Below are 25221 nucleotides of genomic sequence, written 5' to 3'. Positions count from 1 at the left end.
GAGAATTTAGGATGGTACTTCTGAAAAAATTTGATGAGATCTGAAACAAATCATATCAACAATTTCAGGAATTGAAAAAAAACAATTAGATGAGCAGAATGAGTTCTTGAGTTCTTGAGCAAGGAGACTGAAATCCTCAAAAAAAAAAAAAAATAGAACTTCTGGAGATGAAGAACACACTCAAAGAGATGAAAAATGAAACAGCAAACTTGAATCAGTGACATCAAAGATAGAAATCTAAAACTAAAACAGAAGAGAGAAACTGAAGAATGAAAAGTAATGAAAAAGAAATACAAGAACTACCTGATACCATCAGGAAAGGAAACATAAGAATAATGGGAATTCTTGAAGGGGAGGAAAAAGAACAGGGATTAGAAAGCATTTTCAGACAAATAGTGGATGAGAATTTCCCAAATCGAAGGAATAAGCTGGACCTTGGAATTCAAGAAGTCAATAGAACACCCAATTATCTCAACCCAAAACGGCATTCTCCAAGACACACTGTATTAAAATTATCAAAAATCAACGACAAAGAAAGAATTCTCAGGGCAGTCAGGGAAAAGATGATGATAACCTATAAAGGAAAACCCATTAGATTATCCTCAGACTTCTCAGCATAAACCTTATAAGCCAGAAAGGGGTGAAATCAAATATTCAAACTATTACATGAAACAAACTACCAGCCAAGAATAATATATGTATCCAGCTAAGCTCTCCTTTAGATATGAAGGAGAATTAAAGACCTTTCCAGACATATAAAAATTGAATGAATTCTCCACTACAAGGCCTGTATTACAGGAAATACTCAAAAGGGGTCAGCTCACCTAAAACGAAATGACAAAAAAAAATACACAACTATATGTAAGTTAATTAGTAGGCAGATAGAAGCAGAGGAGTGCAACCCTTACTAAGAACAGGGCATTATAATCTTAAACAGTAAGAAGAGATTTGCTACAGCAAGATAATAATGAATGTTCAGCATACATAGGGGCAAAATAAGACAACAATGACTGAAAAGGGGAGGATTCAAAGATCCAAATTCATAAAGGGGAATGGAGATAAGGTACACAAATGAGAAAATGGACTAATATGTATATGTGTATATATGTATATGTGTGTGTGTGTGTATAACTATCCTCTACATATCTGTAATGGTAACCACATGCCAAAGATTCAGAAATGAAGTATATAACACAAAACAAGAAAGACCAGAAGGAAAATCCACAAAACCCAAACAAAATTAAGAAAACAGACACACAAAGACAAAGAAGCAATGGAAACACTAAACTACCAGAAAGCAAAAGATCAAATGGCTATAGGAAAACCTCATATTTCAATAAATATAAATGGACTGAACTCACAAATAAAAAGGCACGGAATTGAAGACTGGATCAAAAAACAAAACCCAACCATATGCTGCCTCCAGGAGACACATCTCAGTTCCAAGGACAAATAAAGACTCAAAGTGAAAGGGTGGAAAATGATATTTCAGGCAAATGGCATCCAGAGAAGAGCAGGAGTAAGCACTACTAATATCGGATGAAACAGGCTTCAAATAAAAAAGGTAAAGAAAGATATTGAGAGACACTACATAACGACAAGGGGAATCATACACCAAGAAGATATAATACTTAATAACATCTATGCTCCCAATCAAGGACCCCTGATATATGTAAAGCAATTACTAACAGAACCACAAATACACAGAGATTAAACAACATGCTACTGGGTCAGAGAAGAAATAAAAAGAGAGATCAAGAGATACACAGAAACAAATGATAATGATAGCACAACATATCAAAACTTTTGGGACATGGCAAAAGCAGTGATGAGAGGAAAGTTCATATCATCACAGGCCTACCTCCAAAAACAAGAATGAGCCCAAATAAACAACCTAATGTTTCATCTTAAAAAACTAGAAAATGAAGAACAAATGAAGCTTGAGCAGAAGGAAAGAAAGAATCGAAATTTGAGCAAAAATAAGTGAAATTGAAAACAAAACAAAACAAAAAAACAGAAAAAATAAATGCAACAAAGAGCTGGTTCTTTGAAAAGGTTAATAAAACTGACAAACCCCTGGCTAGACTCACTAAAGAAAAATGGACACAAACAAACAAAATCAGGGAAAAGAGGGGAAATGACAGATGCAGTAATATAAAGGATCATACGAGAATACTATGAAAAAGTATATAACACCAAATTTAATAATGGGAAAATATATTTGCAAGCAATGCCTCTGAAAAATATACTCTCCCTAGACTGAATCAAGAACTGGAAAATCTAAATAGACTGATCAGCAGTAAGGAAATTGAAACAATCATCAAAAACCTACCAAAAAGTAAAAGTCCAGGACCAGATGGCTTCACCAGAAAATTCTACAAAACATTCAAAGAAGATTTAATACCTATTCTCCTCAAACTCTTCCAAAAACTCAAAGAGGAAGCAATACTTCCCAACTCATTTTAGAAGGCCAGTATCACTCTGATACCAAAACCTGGTAAAGATAACACACAAAAAGAGAAAATTACAGATTAATCTCTCTCAAGAACACAGATGCAAAAATCCTAAATAAGATACTAGTGAACTGAATATAGCAACATATTAAAAAGATTATATACCACGATCAAGTGGGCTTCATCCTAGGGGCCCTTAATGGCGAAAAACTAAAAACCTTTCCTTTAAGATCAGGAAGAAGACAAGGCTGTCCACTCTCACCACTATTATTCAATACAGCATTGGAAGTCCTAGTAAGTGCAATTAAGCAAGAGAAAGATATAAAAGGCATCTAAATGGGAAATGAATAAGTCAAACTGTCACTATTTGCAGATCATATGATTCTCTATATAGAAAACCCTACAGACTTCACAAGAACAATAAGCAAATACAGTAAAGTTTCTGGATACAAAAATCAATTTTCAAAGATCCATAGCATTCCTATACTCTAATAATGAACTATAAAAAAAAGTGGGAAAAAAAATTCCTTTTGCAATTGCAACAAAAAGAATAAAATACCTAGGAATAAATTTAACAAAACATGTGAAGGACTTGTATGATGAAAACTACAGGACCCCCCCCCCAAAAAAAAATTTGAAGATACAAAGAAATGGAAAGATATTCCGTGTTCTTGGATTGGAAGAATCAACATAGTTAAAATGACTTTATTACCTAAAGTATTATTCAGATTTAGTGCAATCCCTATCAAAATCTCATCGGTATTTTAAAGAAATAGAACAAAAAATCATCAGATTCGTATGGAAACATAAAAGACCCCGACTTGCCAAAGCCATCCTGAGAAAAAGAACAAGGCTGAAGGCATCACTCTGCCCAACTTCAAATGATACTATAAAGCAACAATGATCAAAACAGCATGGTACTGGTAGAAAAACTGGCATACAGACCAGTGGAACGGAAGTAAATCCATGTTTATATGGGCAAATAATTTTTGACAAAAGAGCCAAAAACATATAGTGGAGAAAGGAAAGCCTCTTCAATAAATGGTGCTGGGAAAACTGGAAAGCCACAGAATGAAAATAGACTGTTGTCTATTAGCACACACCAAGATTAACTCAAAAAGGATTAAGAACCTGTATTTAAGACCTAAAACAATAAATTGCATAGAAGAATACACAGGAACTAAAACTCGAGGACCTTGGAGAAGATTTTATGAATCTGTAAAAGCAAAAATAAATGAATGGGACTACACCAAACTAAAGAACTTCTGCACAGCAAAAGGAACTGTCAGCAAGGTAAAGAGACAACCATCCAAATGGGAAAATATATTTGCAAGCAATGCCTCTGATAAGGGTCTAATATCCAAAATATACAAAGAACTCACACAACTCATTAACGACAGAAAAATAAAGAATCCAATTAAAAATGGGCAGACGATCTCAACAGACACTTCTCCCAAGAAGACATACAAATAGCCAACAAACATATGAAAAGATGCTCAACATTGCTAGCTATTAGGAAAATGCAATTTAAACCCACAATGAGATACCATCTCAAACCTTTCAGAATAGCTGTTATCAACAGGACAAGAAATAACAAATGTGGGAGAGAATGCAGAGAAAAAAGAACCTTCATACACTGCTGGTGGGACTGCAAACTGGTACAGCCACTATGGAAAACAGTATGGAAATTCTTCAAAAAAAAAAAAAAAAAAAAAAAAAAACCAAAACTAGGAATTAATCTACCATATGATCCGGCAATCCTTCTACTGGGTATTTACACCAAAGAATTGAAAGCTCATATCCGAAAAGATACTTGCACACCAATGTTCATAGCAGTACTATTCACGGTATCCAGAGCATGGAAGCAACTGAAGTGTCCTACAACAGACGACTGGATCAAGAAGCTGTGGTACACATATATAATGGAGTACTGCTCAGCCATAAGAAGACATGACATACTGCCATTTGTGACAACGTGGATAGACCTCGAGATAATCATGCTAAGTGAAATAAGCCAGACAGAAAAAGTTGAAAACCACATGGTATCACTCATATGTGGTATATAAACCTAAAAGCAACAAACGAATAAGGACAAACAGAGACTCAGGGACATGACCTATAGACTAGTGGTTACCAGAGAATAGCAGGGAGGGGGAAGAAGGAGGTAGGTGGATGGGGTAAAAGGGATCAAATATTCGGTGACAGAAAGAAATCTATGGGTAGTAAAACACAATGCAATACATATATATGCCTTACTGAAATGTATTGGATTTCATTAACCAATGTCACTATAATAATAAAAAAAAATGTAAAAAAATTAAAAAAATAAAATCTCCTTTTCTTGAGCTTAATAATGTATATGTATTTATACATATTTAAATAGTTACTGTTAAATTATCTATTTATCTATTTATTGACAGACTGATCCATCTTTAGTTTCCTAACTCAACTAATCTAATTAGTTCTAGTTTTAAAAGGTTTTGTGTCTCTAAAAAGTAGGTTTTCATTTCTGTAAATCATCTGTATGCTTTTACAGTTCCATGAAAAAATAAACAAACATCTTAACAAGAAGGAATCATCACTTAGCAATCATATTCAAAGCTATTGTAAAATTCAGTTTCAGCCATTTCATATAAAAAGCCAGGTTTATTTGTTTTTCCCCCTTTCAGTAAATATGGCTTTAAAAAATATTTGACAACATCACTACCATTTGTTGGTATTTACTTCATTTATATTATTTAAATAAGACAGAAACCTCTTGTTTAGCTCAATGGTATTAATTACTTTTACTGTTTTCTCTTCCCTCACATTTTTTAATATAACCACCATCCATGGAACACACTCAAAAGACAGCTGACTTAATTTACAGCACAGTGGTTGGACATCTCTAACCTCTCAAATTCTGTCTAGGAGAAGCTGGTGGGACTCATTTTTAATTTTAGTAATCAGGAAACAAACACACAAAAACAAAATCTGCCACCATACTATTCCATTTTCATAGCTAGAAAAAATATCTATTCTTATTATTTAACATTTACAAAATGCCAACCACATTCAAGAAAGTAAATGAAACTGATGACATTATATTCAATTCTCACATACTTTCTATAGTTGGCTTAAAATAAAGAAGAGAATGCTTGACAGAAGAGAAGAAACTCCATGCTAGAGTGCAAGTTCAAATATATTGACCAATTAAATATTATTTCAGTACACCAGTAATCTATCCTTGATAGACTACACTAAATAACAAAGTATAAAGCTGCCTTACTCAGCTTGAGTTTGGGAGAAGCCATGTCGTCATCATCAGGCAGAGGGCCGAGCTCTTTCCTTTTATCCTTGAGTAACTTCTCCAGGATGTGGGCATCATTGTAAACCTATATTCCATAAATATATTTAAAATGAGTTTCTAAAACACTTCCTATTGAAATATACGTCCATAAAGAAGTTTTAAAAACATAGCTTAGAATAGTTTGGAACTAAAGAAATAAAGTTTGAGATCACTACCAAGTAACAAAATCACATCGCTGTGAGGTAGGCCTAGGCCTCAATTGGTTGTTGTTTAAGCTTTCCAGGTGATTTATAATGTAGCTATGCATGCTAAAGTTTGAGAACTACTATAATAGGATCATTTTACGTTTCTACAAAAGTTCTGAAATATATTTATATTTACATGTGCTGTTTTCTTCATAAATCTCTTCCACTGGACCCTCAAGGTAGCAGACTTAGCTCAATGAAAATTAAAAATTAAAAATTTCTGTTAATTGAAGAGCACTATATCAAACCCCAATTTTAAAAGGAAATTAGCATCAGTGTGGGTTTACAGTCTGGAATCTGATCTGTGAAATGCAACAATCCTTGCTTAGGATCTTTCTTTCTGAAGACTAAGTCAAGACTGGTATAATGTAGCTGAGAATAAGGTTACACACCCACTGGCCTCCCAAATCCCCCTGCAGAGGCTCTGTCCACCCTGATTGCTATCAGGGCAGAGGGCTGAAGGAATAAATGACCTCTCTTCTTTGACCATCTCTTAAGAGTGCCTTTTTTCTCTACTTGTGGCAGACAAAGGGCACATTACCCAATGACACTGAGGACAGTGTAAACCCCTTCAATAGAACCATTTCTTTGATCATAAACACCCTCAGTGCCTACTTTATTTCATAGTCAAATATAATAGAAGAAAAAAATGATTTAAAAATGTTATTTTATTTCTGGGAGATTTAAAGTAGGTAAAAAAAACTCAGTAATATATATGCACTCCCATTCATGTTCACTAAAATAGTCAAATATGGAAACAACCTAAGTGTACAGCAATGGATGAAAGGATAAAGAAAATGTGGTATGTGTGTGCTCATGCATGTGTGCGCATACACAAATACTATTCAGCCATAAAAAATGAACTCCTGCCATCTGCAACAACATAGATGAAACCTGAGGGCATTACACTAAATGAAATGTCAGAGAAAGACAAATACGATATGATTTCACTTATATGTGTAATCTAAAAACATAAACATAAAACAAACAAAAAACCCCCCAAACCCTCCAAGCTCATATATACAGAGAACAAACTGGTAGTTACCAGAGGTGGGGGTTGGGGGTTGGGTGGAATGGATGAAGTGGGGCAAAACGTACAAACTTCCAGGTATAAAATCATGGGGATGTAAGGTACAGCATGATGATTACAGTTAATAATACTGTACTGCATATTTGAATGCTGCTAAGAGAGTAGATCTTAAAAGTTCTCACCATAAGAAAAAACTTTGTAACTATGTATGGTGATAAATCTTAACTAGATTTACTGTGATCATTTAACAGTATATATAAATACTGAATCATTATGTTACATACCTGAAACTAATATGTCAATTATACCTTAATAAAAAAAATTAAAGGATATGAAACAGAAAAAATATCAAAGAATGTCTCTTAGCTACATTGATAAAAAACTGAAAATCAAGATACTTCATAACAAAATCAATTATTTAGAGGTGCATTTATGGGAATATTCTCATTCTTATATAATCATACCATTTTACAGACAATCCTTGAAGAAGTATGGCTATTGAGGATAGTAATGATGATTATGAAAGATTTTAATGCTGTTGTCTTTCATTTGAGTGCTTATTCAAATCCCAGGCACTGTTACATGCTTTGTATACTTATCTCATTTAGATCCTACAACCACCTTGATGCATGTACCATTATTATCCCCAACTTAAAGATGAGAAAAATGAGGCTTAGAAAAGATAAATAACTTATACAGGAACTTGCAGAACAGGATTCAAATCTAGGATAACAGAGTATAAACTTTTAAACTTTATAATGTACTGCCTCCCATTTTAAACATTTAAGAGAAGATAAAGTATTTAAGCTAGTCACTGAGAAGAATAACCTAAGTTAGGCCTCTAGACCTGGTCTCTCAAAATGCATTATTCCACAGGCACCCAAAAGAAAATGTGTCCACTCCAGGATTTTTATATATTCTTACCTGGGAACCCTCCTCGTTATAGTGCCTGGCATTCCGGAACATCAGCTTCATGTCTTCTATCATACCTTCTTCTCCCGCATATTTGTCATTGCGGATGTTATGCTCAATTATTTTCAAGTCCATTGGCTCCAAGATGATTTTGTAATAATCAGGATAGTCCTTTTTAGATGGTTTAACCATAAACAGATCACAAAGTCTTCTGCCTGTACCTGGCTCACGAGCTTCAAGAACAACATTGAATAAGATTTTCATTCGCTGCTTTCTTATGTTCTTTTTACTGTTAGAGGTGTAGAAAAGGGAAAAAAATGAGAACAGATTCAGGTTTTTTTTTTTTTTTTTAAATATACATATGCAAAGGTGAACATGAAATATAACAAATTAATCTTATGGGCAGGTGCTTCATTATGATTACAATTTATTGATTACATATGCCATAAATATAGTAAACATGCTGAAAGCTATGAGCAAATACTAGGAAAATTTCCAAAATCATTAAAACATAGTGATTTTGGCAGGAGCAGCCAATGAACACCAGACAACCTATTTAGCCTATTTATGAAATACAAGGCTTGAAAAAAGATCCTGTCAGACACAGCCAAAGAAAATGAAATCTTACTACCGACTGAAATATATTTTTTCATTTTTAATAAAGCAAAAGAGGAAAGATGATTCTCTATTGCTTTTAAAAGTCTTTACTAAACAAACAAAAAAATAAACACGCACAGAAAAAAGGTGTTTAATCTCTTAAGACAATCACTCTGAACACCTGCACATCCTGATACCAGAAAACAAAGGGAGGCTGTCTGCCAGACTAGTGTTTCTATAGTAGGTACAAGTCTATCTTGCATTTATCCTGTCAGGGTCAGTCCCTGCTCCTTCCCTCTATCAGCATTATTCCACAATCCCAACCTAGCTTAAAGAATAAATGGTTTGTGGTTCAGCTAAGCTTTTGAGTAAAATTTTATCTTTGAGTATGAATCCATATTTTCTTCTCCAAATTTTCCTAGTGAGACATGATGCTAAGAAACAGATGTGAATAGTATGGAAAAAAGTACAAGGGACCACAGATTAGAACCTGAGTTCAAAAGGGGCCCATAAGAACACACAGGCTAATCTCCTAATTGTTGAGAAAACTGGCTCAGAGAGGCTAAATGACCTGCTCCAAGTGAGTAGTCCAGTGAATAATTAGAAGAAATGATCTTCCAATATGATTTCTGGCCCACTGTATGTCTTCAGGACACTGATAAAATCTAGCCAGATTTGAACCAGCAGTCTCCAAGTGAACAGTCAGTAGGTAATTAAAAGAAATTACTTATGACTTAGTTTCTAATCAACAGACACTTACTAAGATCCTATAATGTAGTACTTAGAGATAAATATTTTTCATCTGTTTCCTATTTTATAAAGGGAAAGAAGCTCATTCCTGAAGCAAACTATGTGGCTGAATGGGTCTCCTAGGTCCAGTTATCTGACCACCACTTACTCTACTGCTGTGTCAAGAAGTCAAAGGCTAGGTATTTGCTCTCCAACCTTCAAAATATGCTTTTTTTAAAAAAAAAAAAACAAAAACAAAAAACAAAATTCAATAAAGAATAATTAACAGATAATACATATTTATCTTTAAGTCAAGAATTTAAAATGTCTCAGAAATGTGAATCTTCTTAGAATCATGGGGCTCAAGGGAACCTGAAAGTGATTCTTTAAGGAGAGAAAAAGAACCTGTTTCCTAGGACTGGGATCATCTTCATCACCTGTCTCTTTACTCAGACTGCTCATTTCCCTTGGTGGCCCGGGATCATCCTTGCTATTTCCTCCTCTCAGTATTTTTGTCTATGTCAAGTAAGTGATTGTGAGATGATGGCAATCTAGGAGTTGTTTGATTTAGCAGACTATTTATCCAAAGAGGTATCCTAGAGCAATGATGTGAGAGGAAGAGTAATCTCAGTTGAAGACTTTGGCAAGTGAATAATGAAAGGGGAACAAGGGACAAAGCTCCAATACCAGAGTTCCACATCTAGGCAGTGACTAGGACACAGATGACTTTAACTTTCAGGAAGCCTCTAAAGAAAAATTTCAGAACCTGAATCTGATATGACAGAATACCTAAAACTACTAAAGTCAAATATAGTTTCTTTATATCTCGATTGTGCAGGCTGAACTTCAAAAGGAAGACTCAGGAATTTAATTTTAAAACTCTGAAATTAAAAGGTTTCTTCAATAATCAACTCAGAATGAAATTACTCCTCATTCCAGGAATACCAAGCAGAACAATTCAATTGAGGCTCTTATCTGAACCAAAAGGAGATATGTTCTATTTGCTTCCTAGTTCCACCACACTACTCCCATTACCATTAGGTTTTTCTGTATGAAACTACAAATACTATAATCTGACAGCGACTCTAGGGCAAATTTTTACAAGATTTTTTAAAGAGGAGGAAAACTTTTAAACTAAATTTTAGGGAAAATGTCAAAAAGTAAAAGAATGATGAGTGGTTGGTTGGTCCATTCTTCTACCTTGAATATCTCTGACCTTAGGCAACTCTGAATATGACATACTCAAAATGTCAAATTTAACTGTATTTAAGAAACTGCTCTAATAACTGAAGTTTACTGTTTTAGGACTTATGATACTAATAGCATCTTTTCTCCATTCACATCATTCATGCTTTAAGAGAGTGACATATAACTGGTTTCCATCCTCAAAGACAAGCAAAACTTTTGTTATTCAGGTCACTTAGTAATCTTTGAAGAAATTCAGTTTTGTTATTTTGTTTACATTTTTCCAGATTGTTATATTGCCTTTGAGACTGAGCCACTGGCCCATTACTTTTATTCTGGCTGCCAGAAAAACTGCAGAGCTAAACTTTCTACTCTTTTATAATAACTGTATTAGATTGAGTGGCTGGTATATTTGCTTTATCTTTTTCTAATATGGATGCCAAACCTTATTATCCTATGACTTTTGAAAGTAGCTTCAAATACTTTTTGAAATGAGATAAACTCTACGTTACAAAAAAAAGCTGGTATTCCCCTATTTGATATTTACTAGTTACTGTTTTCAATTTCACTTTGCTTTTTAGATTCTTTCTAGAAACTTTCTATGCATCCTACTGCTCGTCCCCTCTGACTGTAAATTCTTCCCCATATTGAGAAAGGTGCATAAAATTAAATCCTAGACCTGGCACCTGAATCAGTTCCTTTGAACACAATAAGGTAAAATACATCTTAAGGGAGTTCAAAACCAGGGCTGTTTATTGCTGTGGACTTAAGGCAATGCTGATTCAGACCACATACATTGTTTTAATAAACATATAATTCTAGAATTTTACAGGAAATAGGCCATAAATGGTCCTATGCGAACAAAATCAGTATATTACAGCAATCTTCCAACAAATGAAAGTCAAGTATCTTGAGAGATGGGCGCTTTTTCTAATTTGTACAAAGATTATAAGCTAGTAGAGGCTCTATTCTGTATCCCTGGTTTTCCAGGACGACCACCAACACCAACCTCCTGATCTACAACCCAGACTGACACTGAAATTACTATTACTACTTGTTTCTCTTAGTTTTCAAGAAGTTTAAGAGGAACTCCATAGCCCTTCTAGATCCAATCTTTCAATTTTTCACATCACAGTGTTAGTCCTAACCCACATACTTTGTGGCTCACCATTTTCTCAAATGTCCTTATCATTATTCTTCCCCTGAAACTATTTATTATTCTATGTATTCATATCTGTGTATATACACATAAAAATTATAGTTATAGCTAACACTTCTATCATATGCCAGTGATGGTTAAGCACTATAAATACATTTTCAATTAATTCTCAAACTTTGAAAATCAGGTACAATTTTTCCCAACTTTGTAGATGTAAAAAGAGAGGCTTAGAGAGGTCAGGTGAATACCTAAGGCCATAAAATAAGTAATCAGAAATGAGATTCGAATCAGCTGATAAACACCAGGCTGCTTTTATCATGTCCTTCCCTTTCCCAGGTTAACACTTACCAAGAGCCTATCTAATCAAAGTCAACTCTGTTTATAGGCTTCAAGGTATCCCAGTATTTAAATTCCTATCCCTAGAGTTTCAGTGGTGCCTGCTGTTAAACTAAGTAAAGCCAAAGGGCTCTCTTTTACAAGGCTTGCTACATTTTATCTTTAAGTCTTCAAGGAATAAAACCTTTTTATTCATCTCTTCTAATGTGTTTTCCCAGACTAGTAACATTTGCCTAAAAACAAAATGAAATGTACTTATTTCAAATCCTGATGTCAACAGAAACTACTTCCAGAAAATAACCAGAGCTACATTTATTGAGTACTTACTGCATCCAGGCTCAGTTCTAAGGGCTTTTAACATATTAACCAATCAGGTCTTCACAGCAATCCTATGCAGGTGCTGTCATCAAGTCTTTGTTCAGATGAGGAAATCTGAGATGAGGCTCAGGTCACAGTGCTATAGAACTTGGGGTTATAACAATACTTCACAATGCCTTGCATTTCTATTTCTACTACTACCCAGAGTCAGTATCATATACTATGAATGGTATGGAAAAAAATACAACCTATGACCTTTAAAAATTTACTAAGGAAACTTTTAAGAAAAATATTAGGAAGAAGATGATAACACAGTAATTATATAGGGTAGACTAGTTGTGGTAGTAACATGTAGATAAGTTTAGAATACCTAACTTCTAAGGAAAAGCATGGTAGGGAAATCTTATTTCCTAAAGCTATTTGGGCAATTATGCAACATTTCCATACCACTACACAATTGTGTACCTTATATAATTATTTTAGTATATTGCTTCCACATAGTTTGATTTTTAACTTGACTTTTCTTGGCCAATAAGTTCCTGGCAGGTAGAGGAATTAAACGCTAACCTTTATGACCTGTAAGAGCAGAGTTTGGTTTCTGCAAGCTATTGACACTCCATGAATGCCAGATGACAAAGGTAAAAATAAAAGCACCACACAATGATTACTAGGACAATGACATGGCAACTCATAGGCTGTTTTTAAAATCGTAAGTAACATGCTAAAGAATGGATACTTTTAAAGAAATAAAACATGGACAAGATCAGAGACTGAGAAAATGTATTCATGGTTGAAAAGCACTAACTCAACGATAGGTGCCAACAACTTGGATTGTCAACACTGATTTTAATCCCTCTGCCATTCCCCAGTTTATAAAAGGCACCTCTGAAAGGGAATTAGCACCTGTTAGGCCCTGGAGGCTGGCAATACCACCATATTCTCAGCCTCTACCTTATGCGGCAGAAGCACAGCCACAATGATTGGTGAGAGGGCTTCTCACCCTCAGCCAAGTTAGCAACAAATTAAGGCTCCTGAACATATCTAGGCTAACTAATTCTGAATTTACTTTACTAATTATACTTCTAAGTTATACTTTCTTTATTCATAAAATAAACTGGCACCCAAATAAAAACTTATTTCACATGCTTAAGACCTGACTTTTCACCTAATCAGTACTGACCATACCACAGAAGATTGATTACATTTTTGAAAACAAGTTTATGCATAAAAAAGGACTGCACACCTGGATAGCCTCCTGAGACCCAACATCTCACTGTCAAGAGTGTTCCTGGGGAAGCAGAAACAAACATTACATGTGAAGAGAAACAAAATAAGCAACATTGGAGGGTCATGTATAAACCAAATATGGTTGAGAAAAAAAGGATTCTTCAATCCAAATGATAAAAGATATTAAGAACACTTGGAACATTTCAACATGGAAGAGAGCACACAGATTTTTGGGTAGAGGGATGGGGGAGAAGAATGCACTCCCAGAATGGAAAGAATATACCAATATTATTTTTTCTCATTTTTTTAACATTAAGAAAAAATACAAAGATAGAAACATACATACATAATACTTGGGAGTTAAACCAAGTGGTACTTGGTAAACTTGGCCCTGATTTCTCTGGACAAGCTTAACTTAACTTACTAGGCTGCGTGTTTGCCTAAATTTTGGAGAAGTTTATTTCTTATTACCAAAACCTCTTAATGTAACTACCGTCTAAAAAGGCTCATTATGTTACTTCCTTTGTTAAGTCCTGAGTAAGCATAGGACCTGCTTCTATCAACCTCTTAATCATCCACTCTTGTCGGTATTTCAAACCCGAGTATGTTCTTTTACTGCTTTAGCCATGTTTTTTATTTGTTCTTCTCTTATTTCTGTTTTTCATTTTATTATATAAAACACTTCCTAAGAAACCTATTCCCAAAGGGGCTTTTTTCTGAAGTGAGATTTTGTTTGAAGAACATAATGCTCAGTTTTCTTTTTACAGGAGGTTTTAGAGTAATATCTTTTATTTAATCTACTTGGGTTATCCCACAAACTACATGCCAGAAATAGCTAATTTTAAAGATCTGGCCTGAGTTAATGCTTCCTTAGTACTGTTTTCTTAACACTTAACTAGTTTAAGATCTCTCTTTTCATCTAGTGTTGGCACTAACTGTACCATCACTTTTGCCTCCATTACCTTCTTTTGCCTGAGAAGTTTTTATCTTTGATTGGTGACTGATCTGGAAAACACAGGTGATGTTGTAGTAGTTATATAATTACACTCAAAGATGTTCTTGATTTGATGTCTCTGATCTGCTTTCACATTTTTCCTCCGTTGTCCCTGGTATAACAAGGAATTAAGAACTTGGAAGGATGAAATTCATAGGCCAGTAATGGAGGAGATTCACATCTCAGGGTACACCAATCAGTTTAGTTACCATGGCATAGCATAGCAAAGTTATTTTTCAACGCTAAAAAAATTTCCCCAAACGCTATTTATAAGAGGGTAAGATAGGACAGCTTATCTTTTCTAGACCACTTTTTAAATCCTCTGATCTTAGTGGATCTTTTAATGCATGAACTGAACTGTATCAACAATTACTAATGACTTCTTTCAATTTTTGAATCTGTCAAGCCCCACTATTAGTGATTAGCTTATTCCTTATCTAAGGTTTCCTCCCTAAATTGATTACTGCTAAAAAGATGGTGAAATAGTTAAGGTTGAGGGAGAATATGGTATTCCACAAAGATCAAGCTAGAGAAACTCCATGTAGGAGGCACAGACAAAAGAGATGATCTTGCATAATTCTTTATAGGATTCTAGCGTCAGAATCTCACAGTAAGGTCCCCGTCCATAAAACCCGTGAGAGAAAGAAAGGGTTAGGAAAGTTGAGAGAAAGATTAGAAAAAAAAGAAAATCAAATATTTAGCTTAACATTTTATGAACTACAAAAAGTTATGACTTGGTATTTTATAATCTGACATCCTTAAAATGGCAAATAAAGATCAGATTAACAAAGAAAAACAAAGGGGTTAAGGGTAATTACTTCACTATGGTAATGGTACCAATTTTTATAATTTACCATGTAAAAATTGCCTAAATTAGATTTAAGTGGCACCCTTTAAATGTCACATTAAAACAAAGTAACCTGGACAACAAAATGAATAACATGTTTTGCCAGCCTGTATATGTAGCTGTCACTTTTATCTATATGATTTAAAAGCAATATGCTACTTACACAAAAAGTGCTAATCATACAATTTACAAAAGAATTCTAAAAGACATGATACCAAATATTTAAAGCTTATAAGAGAATTCATATTTGATAGCTCAAAAAAATTTTTTTTCTGCATTTATCTAGAATGAAATAAAGAGAATCCAAGAAGATATCTCCAGCTATAAGAAGAGTATATACCTTTTTCTTTTGGCGCTACCAGTATCAGAGGTGGCTGAAGAGATCATGCTGTCTCCATCCTCAATGTCGTCTCTCCTGGCAAGCTCCTTCTTCTTTGCCTAAAACAGAGCACATCCCAGGAGTCAAGCTCACTCTGCTGAGCACTCTTAGAATATATGAATATTAAAAAGCTAGACATACCAGATTCACTCAAAAAGATCCTACCACACATAGGATGTATAAAATTAAAGTCATTAAAGATTTTCAATAACCCAGTTTAACAAAAGCCTGTGTGACAAAAAAAGTAGGTTAAGAAAATGGATCCAGAGTTGAGTCAACACTAGCAAAACTGCATTTAATACTGCAGAGGGCACTGACTTGTTAAAGCACTGAGGCAAGTTGTAGGGGCATCCTGCTCCGCTGGGCACATTTAAGCAAAGCCAACTCAAAGATGGCCTTTGGTACCCTAGACTTGAGCAACAGTATGGCTAAGGAGAACGTTTAATATGAGAGGTGAAAGATCTACTTTCATCACATGCATTTTTAAAAGCTTTCTGCCAAACAGCTGAAAGCCAAACTATAGCAGACATGAGGAATACACACAGAATACTAAAAAGGCATATCTGATTAGACATCAAATCAGAATACTTGAAACCTGCAGCACTGATCACAATGTTGACCATACAAAAAGGAAGATTCTACAGGTGATCTAAAACTGCTTTTACTGCTTCCTTGCTCTGAGATTCTCTTTCTAGATTCTATCAAACACTGACAGGTAGATAATTTTTATTTCATATCTATGCCTTTCTGTCTCAAAACCCCTAGATGACCTGTGACCTCAGATATCCTCCAAGGTGTTCTTTCAGAAAGAATCTGATAAACACATGGACATTGTACAATGATTAACTAGCCCTAACGTGCTTTTTCCCCTAGAATCAACCTTACCTCAACAGGTCTAGAACCACAGAAATAAAATTTAAATGACAGAATATCACCTGTGATTAGAGGGAAACTTCCTGAGGACCCTAAGATCACTCCCCAGACACAAACCTCTGATTCTTCTACCCACAAAGCTAACCCTGTCTTAACTATTATTTCTATTCCACATGGTGCTGATGACTCTAAAAATAAATACTCAGCAGTACTTGCGGTTGAAACAAATGATGTGATATTGCTGGGAGAAATCACACATCTTAAAAACACATTCAAAATGTGTAATGTTATTTCAGTAATACATTCAACAACTTAGCAAAACCAAGAAATTCTACCTGCATGACTTGCTGCAATTTTAGAACTCGCTTGTAGATAGCTGAGTTGGGAACATTATAGCGTTTGGCATTTTCAAACATTAAATTCAGATCACACTCCAAATGATCCAAAGTTTCATATTCTTGGTTCTTTAGCTTTGTCCTGTGAAAGACAAACACATGGCTAGAATTTTCCATTATGACAAATCCTTCCTGAAAGTTCAGTGCAAAAATCCTGATACGCACTAGATGGTAATCTTTACTAGTGAGACTCACGAGAGATCTGAAGTGACAATTTCAAAATATAAAGTGAGGAGGCAAAAATACATTATATTTAGGCATTATGACAGTTTAACTGAAAATCCTAAAGAACAAACTCAAACGCTATAAGAAGTAATGAGAAGACCTAGTAAGGGGTAAATTACAAATATACTAGCAAAAATCTAATGGAAAAATCCTGTTAGTGGCTAGAAGAAACAAAAATCAGGGAGGTTTACTAAGCTATTCTAATCAAGAATCGTGGTGATCTACCTATTTCTGAAAATCAGAGGCCATTTCAGTTCATGAGGGTTTAAAGAAAAGAGAAAGTACTGGCCACATATTGAAAGAGCATTTAGAATAACCTATTTATCCCCAGGGTGTTGTAAATAAGAGGCAGATATGTTAGAGCCCATTCACTGCTATTCTTCCAATACAAACATTTGTAACTAATTAAAATTAAGGTTTTAAATTATTTTACTCAAAAGTCTTAAGAATTTTGATATTTCAGAATGTCTTTCAGACACATGGTTATTACTAATACCAACCCCCATAAAGTCCCTATATGCTTTGTACCAGGTGAAGAGTCAGGGCTAGCCCTAACTCTAATTCTATATGGATTTAGATAGGATAGACTTAAATGTCTTTATCGAAGCCCTTGCATGCTATCTATCAAAGCCACAAACCACCATACCAAGAATCACCGTATGTATAAACAGCTTCACAGAATACATGTAGATTCCAGACTTTTCTCTCAGAATGGCATCATCCATTCTGCATGTAAAGTTTTACTTAAAATTGATAAAAATCACATGCAGATTCCATGTAGTACTTAAGAAGATATTAAAGTTAGAGAACATCTCTAGGATGAAACGAAAAACAACTAAGCATAAACTCAGCTCAGTACCAGCTTAGGTAGTTAGCATCCAGAATTTAAATTACAGCCTCAGACTTCTTCTGGCCAAACCCCAAGGGTAATGTGCTAGGTGTCCTCCACACCCACAAAGAACAGAGAACCCAAGTGTATAAATGACACAATCTATAATAAATTGGCGTATAAATGACAACTATAATAAATCAGAAGTTATTTATCAGACTGATGTTAATCAAGGATAGTGGGGAGAGGGAAGGGTATCATGGGGAATAAAAGATGGAGCCACACTCTCCAGCTCCTGCCCATCTTGCATTTTTGTTGCTTTTGATGACACTTAACTATCTTTCTTCTGCCAACAAATCTTCCCAAGACTGTGTTGTAATATAGTAGCCATTAGCCCTATTTAAATTTAGTGGCTATTTAAATCAAAATTTAAAAAATTTAAAATCTAGTTCCTTAGTTGCACTAGCCACATTTCAAATGCTCAACAGTAATGTGTAATTAGTGGCTACCATAACGAATTGCACAGATTAAATAACATTTCCATTATCTCAAAAAGTTCAACTGGACTACTCTAGGTTTCCCTGCAGCTCTGATGTAGAGCACAATGGAAGAAAGCCCAGCTCCTGTAAGGTACTACTGGACTAGCATGCGTCCTTAGAAAGAAGGTATATATAAGACATCCTAAAATCTGACCCTTCAGAATTCTAGTGTGCTACTAGCTAGGCCTCAGCCATTTCTCTATTCCTCACTCACATGTATGTCAGACAACTGTTAAAGTTAAAAAGAGGGGAAAGGTAGAGAATTACTGACTTGCCAAAGCAAGGTTTATATTAGAAAATTCTAACTTGGAAGAAGGTTGTGGGCAGGTGAATGAGCTGGCTGAAGATTTGTCTTCTGAACTAAACCAATTAGACTGATTTAAAACAAAAAGTCTGGGAGAAAAAAACTGATGACGAAGATTGTTCAATTAAAAGGGAAGCTCTTAACATCTATAAGACTGTCACCATCTTTTCTAAGAAAAGAGTATAAAAGATAATTTTCTGGGCTATTTTCTTAATGAATGGCAGCCTTTAATTGCCATGTTATTTTAAAAGGGCCAAATTAGCTGATTTTCTATATCCTACTTGTGTGCAAAACCTCCAAACTTTGGATTAAATAATAACACCATAAACTTTACTTATCAAATCATGAAAACAGAAGTTACAAATGTAAACTTGCGAAACATATGTTGTTAACCTTATTTCTTAGACTCCAGTAAATACAAAAACTTTAATTCCTGTTTGGAAGGTTAGTTATCTACCATCAAAGCATCATGTACATACCAGCTGAATCTGACATTGCCCAGTTATTTTTACTTGCTTCTTCCCTTTGAGTGTACTGCAAAACCTAACCCACATGTGGGAATTACAAAACATATTTTATAATATTACTTATTTCCTACCAATTTTATTGATACTATAGTGGTGTAAGTATTCTGTCTGGCTGAACTCCCGATGATCACTTTCACATTTTCTAAACAGAAAAGGGTATCTAAGATGAACCATCTTTCGGTTATTGTTTCAGTTGATGAATTCTCTAAGAGCTGACTAAGTTTATTCTGGGAAGTTCAACTACAGATACAAAATTTAAATACAGATAAATTATTGTACATAAAATATCAGTAAAAGATATAGGCAAAAAGATTTTTATACTTTGTTCACTTATAAGAAAAAAAATAGTTAAGTTTTGAGCTGCATGACTTTTTATAATCTATAATCTGACACAAAAATGTCTAGCTAGAATACTTTTCATTTATTTGTCCCTTGACTCTATTGCAATACAAAGAATATTTGTATTTAACTAAATTTATTCCTCACTTTTCATGTGGGAGTGATATTCTAGCATACTCTAGACATGCGGAAACATTTTTACCTTTAATATCCTCATCCATTTTAGGAAGGAAGATATATGTGCAGGCTCAACCACAAGAAAATGGATTTATAGTGAGTAATGTAGAAGACACTTTACTAATGTAGAAGACATTTTACCTAATCTGTTGTAGTGATATGGGCATTTTAATTTGTTGATAATAATCGGGGTATTTCTTCTTTGAAGGCAAATGGAAAAAGGGTTCAGCTATTAGCTGCCCCTGGTTATTCCGACAGCTCCTAACTGTGTCATAAAGCTGATAAAAAGGATTTGAAACATCCATAAATGAAGTAATGCTCTCTGCTTCTGACTCTCCTTCTTCATAACGTGCAGCTAGAAAGAAAAAGAAGGCATTTGTAAGGGAACAAATTGTACTTCAAAAAACTCTTTTTAACAATCTTCCAGGTTAAGCTGTATGTTTGAAAATACTTATTTTAAAAGAATAATCTCTAGCCTCCATTAAAGATGTTAGTAATGCTTAATATAATTGTATGTTTACTTAGAGAAATATTATATAGAAACTAAGTAGGAAGTTATACAGTAAGTTATGCTGTTTTTAAAAAATTACAAGATAGTTTCTTTTTAAATGTGCTCTCTTCAGAGACTCCATGCTAAGTGTGCTTGGACAAGAAATAGTCACAGATCTCAGAACTAAATACAAAAGCTAAAAATATAAAATTCTTAGATGAAAACGTAGGTGTAAATCTTCATGACTTTGGATTAGGTAATAGCCGAAGTTACTACATAATCTCTTGTGACAAAGGTACTACTTATTAGGAAAAAAGGCAATAAATACTTTTTAGGAATTTTGTAAATGGTGTGGTTTTCCTTCAATTTGTTATGATACTATATGGTGAATGAAGTAACCAAATGTTAGAAGGAAACCTAAACATAACGTGTGCCACTATTATAATCAGCAAAAAACAAAGCTAATGAAAAGATTAAGCCTAATTTAAATAAAAAATATTTAACTCTGTAGATAAGTGTCAAAAAATTAAATTTGTACTTTAATAAGTAGTGTACAATAATTATGAAATTTCTATAGATTTAGTAAAAACTAACATATAGCTGGAAAAATCTGTTGTATCACACTTGATTATAAAATCAAGATATGCTAAAATAACTTCATGAAACAAACTTTATCTCTGCATATAAAAATATCTACAGTAAAATAAAAAATACTATATCACATAAGAGAAAGACAGATAATGAAATCAAATACAGCTCTCAGCTATTCTTTAGGTTGCTATTTAACAAATTGTATATTTTTACATGGATTTTTAGTGCCCAATGCTCTTTGTCAGATTTGTTTAAATTACAATTTAAGATACTGCTCTTATTGTAATTTATATCTGTCTTCAAATCATAAGGTCTAGCAGAGAAGAAATTACAGTCTACTGAAACTATAAGCCAATGACCTGAAAATCTAAGATGATGTGAATATCTTCCTGAGATTTCCTGATGGTGTCACTAGTACTTATTATTTATCATTGTATGTTTGAAACCAAGATCTGCTAAGGCTATCAAACCAATTGTTGTGAAAGAAGTACTTATTTACTCAGATATGAGCTTTAATACAAAATAAATCAGCAAGCTTCTGATAAGTCTGCCAAACAAAGCGTACAATCAAAATGTAATAAAATAGCTTGTACTCCAAACTAAAACTCCCAGCCAGACCAGTCACTGCAATTTCCCTTAACCAGAAGGATCCACTGAGAAGGCACTGATATCTGTCACAACCTACGGCCTACCAGCTAAAGTAGCATCCTCTTCACTTTCTGAGCCATACTGAAGTGCCATGGTTATTGCTGATAAACGACCCCCTTGGACTGCTCTTTTATTACTACAAAGGAAAAAGAACAATTAGAAGACATGGAAAGATATTATAATAATTTGTTTATAGGAAACAGGAACTGCTAACAAGGCATTTGTATCAAAGAAAATGAATTCCTATTCAACTGCCTCCTCAATTTATCTTTGTACCTTTTATATTCCCCATAATCAGTTTTAGCCAAGACCATTTTCTTTTTTCTCTCTTAGAGTGTGGTGGTAAAAAGCCTAAAGTAGGCTACTTGCAATTTGTTTTATACATAAACACAACACTACACTTTAATAAAAAAATTTATTTAATTCTATGATGCTCATATTTTATAATAAATACAAATTCTATTATGAACACAAAATCTTTTAGAATTTACCATACATTTTAGTAGTAATATTTAGCATTGCCTAACAACTTCTGCTTAAGCACTCTCTAAAGAGGTGAGGACAGCATCTCAACTTTTAAATACGTATTTGATAACAAATTCTAATAACTTAACTATACCCAAAAATATTACTTCAAGAAAGTTATCAATCAAACACTACTATGCCTATCCTCATAAACATGGGTCGGCTCTCAGACTAAACACACTCACTCTCTCTCACCGGTAATACTTGCTAGTAGCATTTCTCTCTTCACCAAGGCTGCTTTTACTGTGGGAAGGAACTGTCATCCTGGGTCCGGCCAAATTTGATGAAGTTCTATTTAGATATAAAATTTAAAAAATGTCAGAAAACTGACTGCTGAAATTAGAATGCTGGGTAAGCAAGAGAAGACTACCAGTTTCATCTTCTTTTTTAAATGCTCAAATATTTCTGAGCCTTTACTGTACAGCAGGCTTTGCTCCAAAACCTGGGGACTCTGCAGAAGAGAATGAACCAGGACTGGTTCTAGAGAGCTTACGGTCAGTCACTAGTGACCAGAGGATCTAGCAACAAAGCAAATGTCAGGGTCAGAGAAAAGCTTCCAAAGTAGTCATGCAACCTTTTCACTTCAGGTAGGAGGAAAGAGAATCATAAAAATAAAACTTGTTCAAAATCTTAGTCCTAGCACAAGGGAACGGCAGGATAAGACTAGATCTCCTGACACTTGGCTAAATGTTCTTACTATAAATAAAAATACTACTACGTATTACATACAAATATCAAAAAATATATATTACATATAGTATACATTATAGGCATGCTATAAGTTATATACAAATATACATATACATATAATATTTATACAAGAATACACTGGTGCCAAGTGTTAAAATTGTTTTTTAAAATAAAGCCTTTTAGGTACAATAAAGGGGCTAGCTAAGAGTTATTCTTACTCTCTTTAGTATCACATTATTGACTGTAAATATAACCTATAAATGCAACATTTATCTTGTTTTCTACTGTACTGATTTCACTAGCTAGAAAATCTGGCAAATAATAAAAGCACAAGGATTACAGAGTCTTTTTTTCTTAACCTACCTCATTCGAAGGCTTGATTTAGCCATTTCATGATGTTCAATTTCTGCCTTTTTCATATAAAATATTTTTTTAATAGAATTTGCATCCTGTCAAGATAAAATTGTTTGGCTTAGAAAAACTGTAGGAAAAAAAAGAGACAGTTTAAAATGCTCTCAATCATGCACTGGACACTTTCTATGGCACTCCTTCCATCGAAAGTAGCCTTCCATTCGATATCCACAAAGCTGCCTCCCCTAACCTTTCCAAAAGCTTCCAAAACATCTTCATAATCACACCTAAGTTAAAAAGCCTCCTCACTCATTCACAATAGTCAAACATGTAGAAAAGATCCTATGATGAACAGAAAAAACTGGTGAAAATACAATGAACCCTACCCGTGTACACTGACCTAAAAACTGAAACAAAGATGCACTTCTAAGATAAAGACTATAACATAAACTTAGTATGAATATATTTGCTTAAATTAATAGCATACTAATGTATCAAACCCAAAGTTTCCCTTCTAAAATTTCATTTAGGGAAAACAATCAAACCAAAAAGAAAAATTTCAACTGCATCAACAATTAGTATAATACTACTAAGATGTCTTATTTAAATGTCCTATCAAGGACTAAGTACAAGCACTTCATAGTTTATTCACTCAAAGTTTCTTAAAAGATGAAAGATAAAAATTAAAATTAACTATCAAAAGTCACCGTATTTGAATCAGCATTCTGAAAGTCTAAATGATTTTCCTTTCACAAGATTTCCTGAGCAACCTTTGCTAAATTCTCAGTGATACATTATTAGTTTAAGAAATTTCTACAAGCAACTACTCATTACAGGACTACAAAACTCCTGAGTGAACTGCAATGCAATGAAATAGTCATTTTACATTGTGTATTATACTAAAGACTGCTTTTTATATTTATGAGGTTTAAATGTAGGGACTAAATCAATATTTAACTAAAAAGTGAAATGAGAATGAACCTATATGTCTACCTGGCATAAAGGCAGTCATACAGACAAATGGAAAAGAACTGAATCCAGAAATAAACCCATATATCTGTGGGCAACTAATTTTCAACAAGGGCATGAACACAATTCAATAGAGAAAGAATAGCCTTTTTAACATAAGGTACTGGGACAAATAATACACCACGTAAAAGAATGTTTCTGGACTCCTACCTTATACCTACTTCATATAAACAAAAATTAATTAAAAATGAATCAAAGCTCTAAATGTAAAAGCTATAACTATAAAATTCTTGGAAAAAAAAAAAACATAGGTGTAAATTTTCATGTCCTGGAAGGTAATGGTTTCTTGAAATGGCACTAAAAACACAAACATTCAAAGAAAAGACAAACTGGATTTAATAGAATTAAAAATGTTTGTGCCTTAAAGGGATACTATTACAGAAATGAAAAGACAATCTAAAGAATGGGAGAAAATATTTATAAATAATATATATAGTCTAACGTCCAGACTATTTGAAAAACTCTAACATAATAATAAAAAGTAACCCAACTAAAAGATTGGCTAAGGATCTGAAGAGACATTTTTTTCAAAGATATATGAATGGGCAATTGCCCATTAAAAGATGGTCACATCACAAATCACTGTGAGGGGGAAAATGCTAATCAAAACCACAATGAAATACTATTTCATGCCCAGCAGGACAGCTATGATAAAAACAAAAATGGAACAAAAGTGTTGGTGAGGATTTCAAGAAATTACACTTCCACATTGCTAGTGGGAATGTAAAATGGTACAGCTCTTTTGGAAAACAATTTGGTGTTTCCTCAAAAAGTTAATATACAGTTATCATGTGGCCCAGCAATTCCATTCCTAGGTATGTATCCATGAAAAATGAAAATATATGTCTACATAAAATTTATACAAGAATGTTCATAGCAGCATTATTTATAGTAGCCAAAAAGTGAAAACAACCTAAATGTCTAGCATCTGATGAATGAGTAAGTAATATATGGTATATACATACAATGGAATATTATTCAACAAGGAA

The 25221-nt window shown here is 33.9% G+C and overlaps 1 protein-coding gene across 22 annotated transcripts in view; it reads right to left on the bottom strand.

Moving 5' to 3' along the window:
- PBRM1 (polybromo 1) overlaps window positions 1-25221 on the bottom strand; it is a 99277-nt gene that overhangs the window by 45890 nt on the left and 28166 nt on the right. For 14 of the 22 annotated variants that reach the window (XM_036219239.1, XM_016121810.2, XM_016121811.2 and 11 more), the window contains 9 exons: window positions 23216-23301; window positions 22358-22453; window positions 21682-21773; window positions 20050-20263; window positions 16909-17050; window positions 15662-15759; window positions 13497-13541; window positions 7942-8218; window positions 5722-5827 (listed from right to left, as the gene is read on the bottom strand). In XM_036219239.1, the coding sequence (XP_036075132.1) occupies window positions 5722-5827; window positions 7942-8218; window positions 13497-13541; window positions 15662-15759; window positions 16909-17050; window positions 20050-20263; window positions 21682-21773; window positions 22358-22453; window positions 23216-23301 (1156 nt within the window). The remainder of the gene's footprint in view (window positions 1-5721; window positions 5828-7941; window positions 8219-13496; window positions 13542-15661; window positions 15760-16908; window positions 17051-20049; window positions 20264-21681; window positions 21774-22357; window positions 22454-23215; window positions 23302-25221) is intronic. The other 8 variants (XM_036219235.1, XM_036219242.1, XM_036219243.1 and 5 more) reach the window with 1 other exon arrangement.

The sequence above is a fragment of the Rousettus aegyptiacus genome, unplaced genomic scaffold (assembly GCF_014176215.1).
Source record: "Rousettus aegyptiacus isolate mRouAeg1 unplaced genomic scaffold, mRouAeg1.p scaffold_m13_p_4, whole genome shotgun sequence".
NCBI lineage: Eukaryota > Metazoa > Chordata > Mammalia > Chiroptera > Pteropodidae > Rousettus > Rousettus aegyptiacus.
Note: the sequence above shows the minus strand (reverse complement) of the source record. Positions and strands in the feature narration are given on the sequence as shown.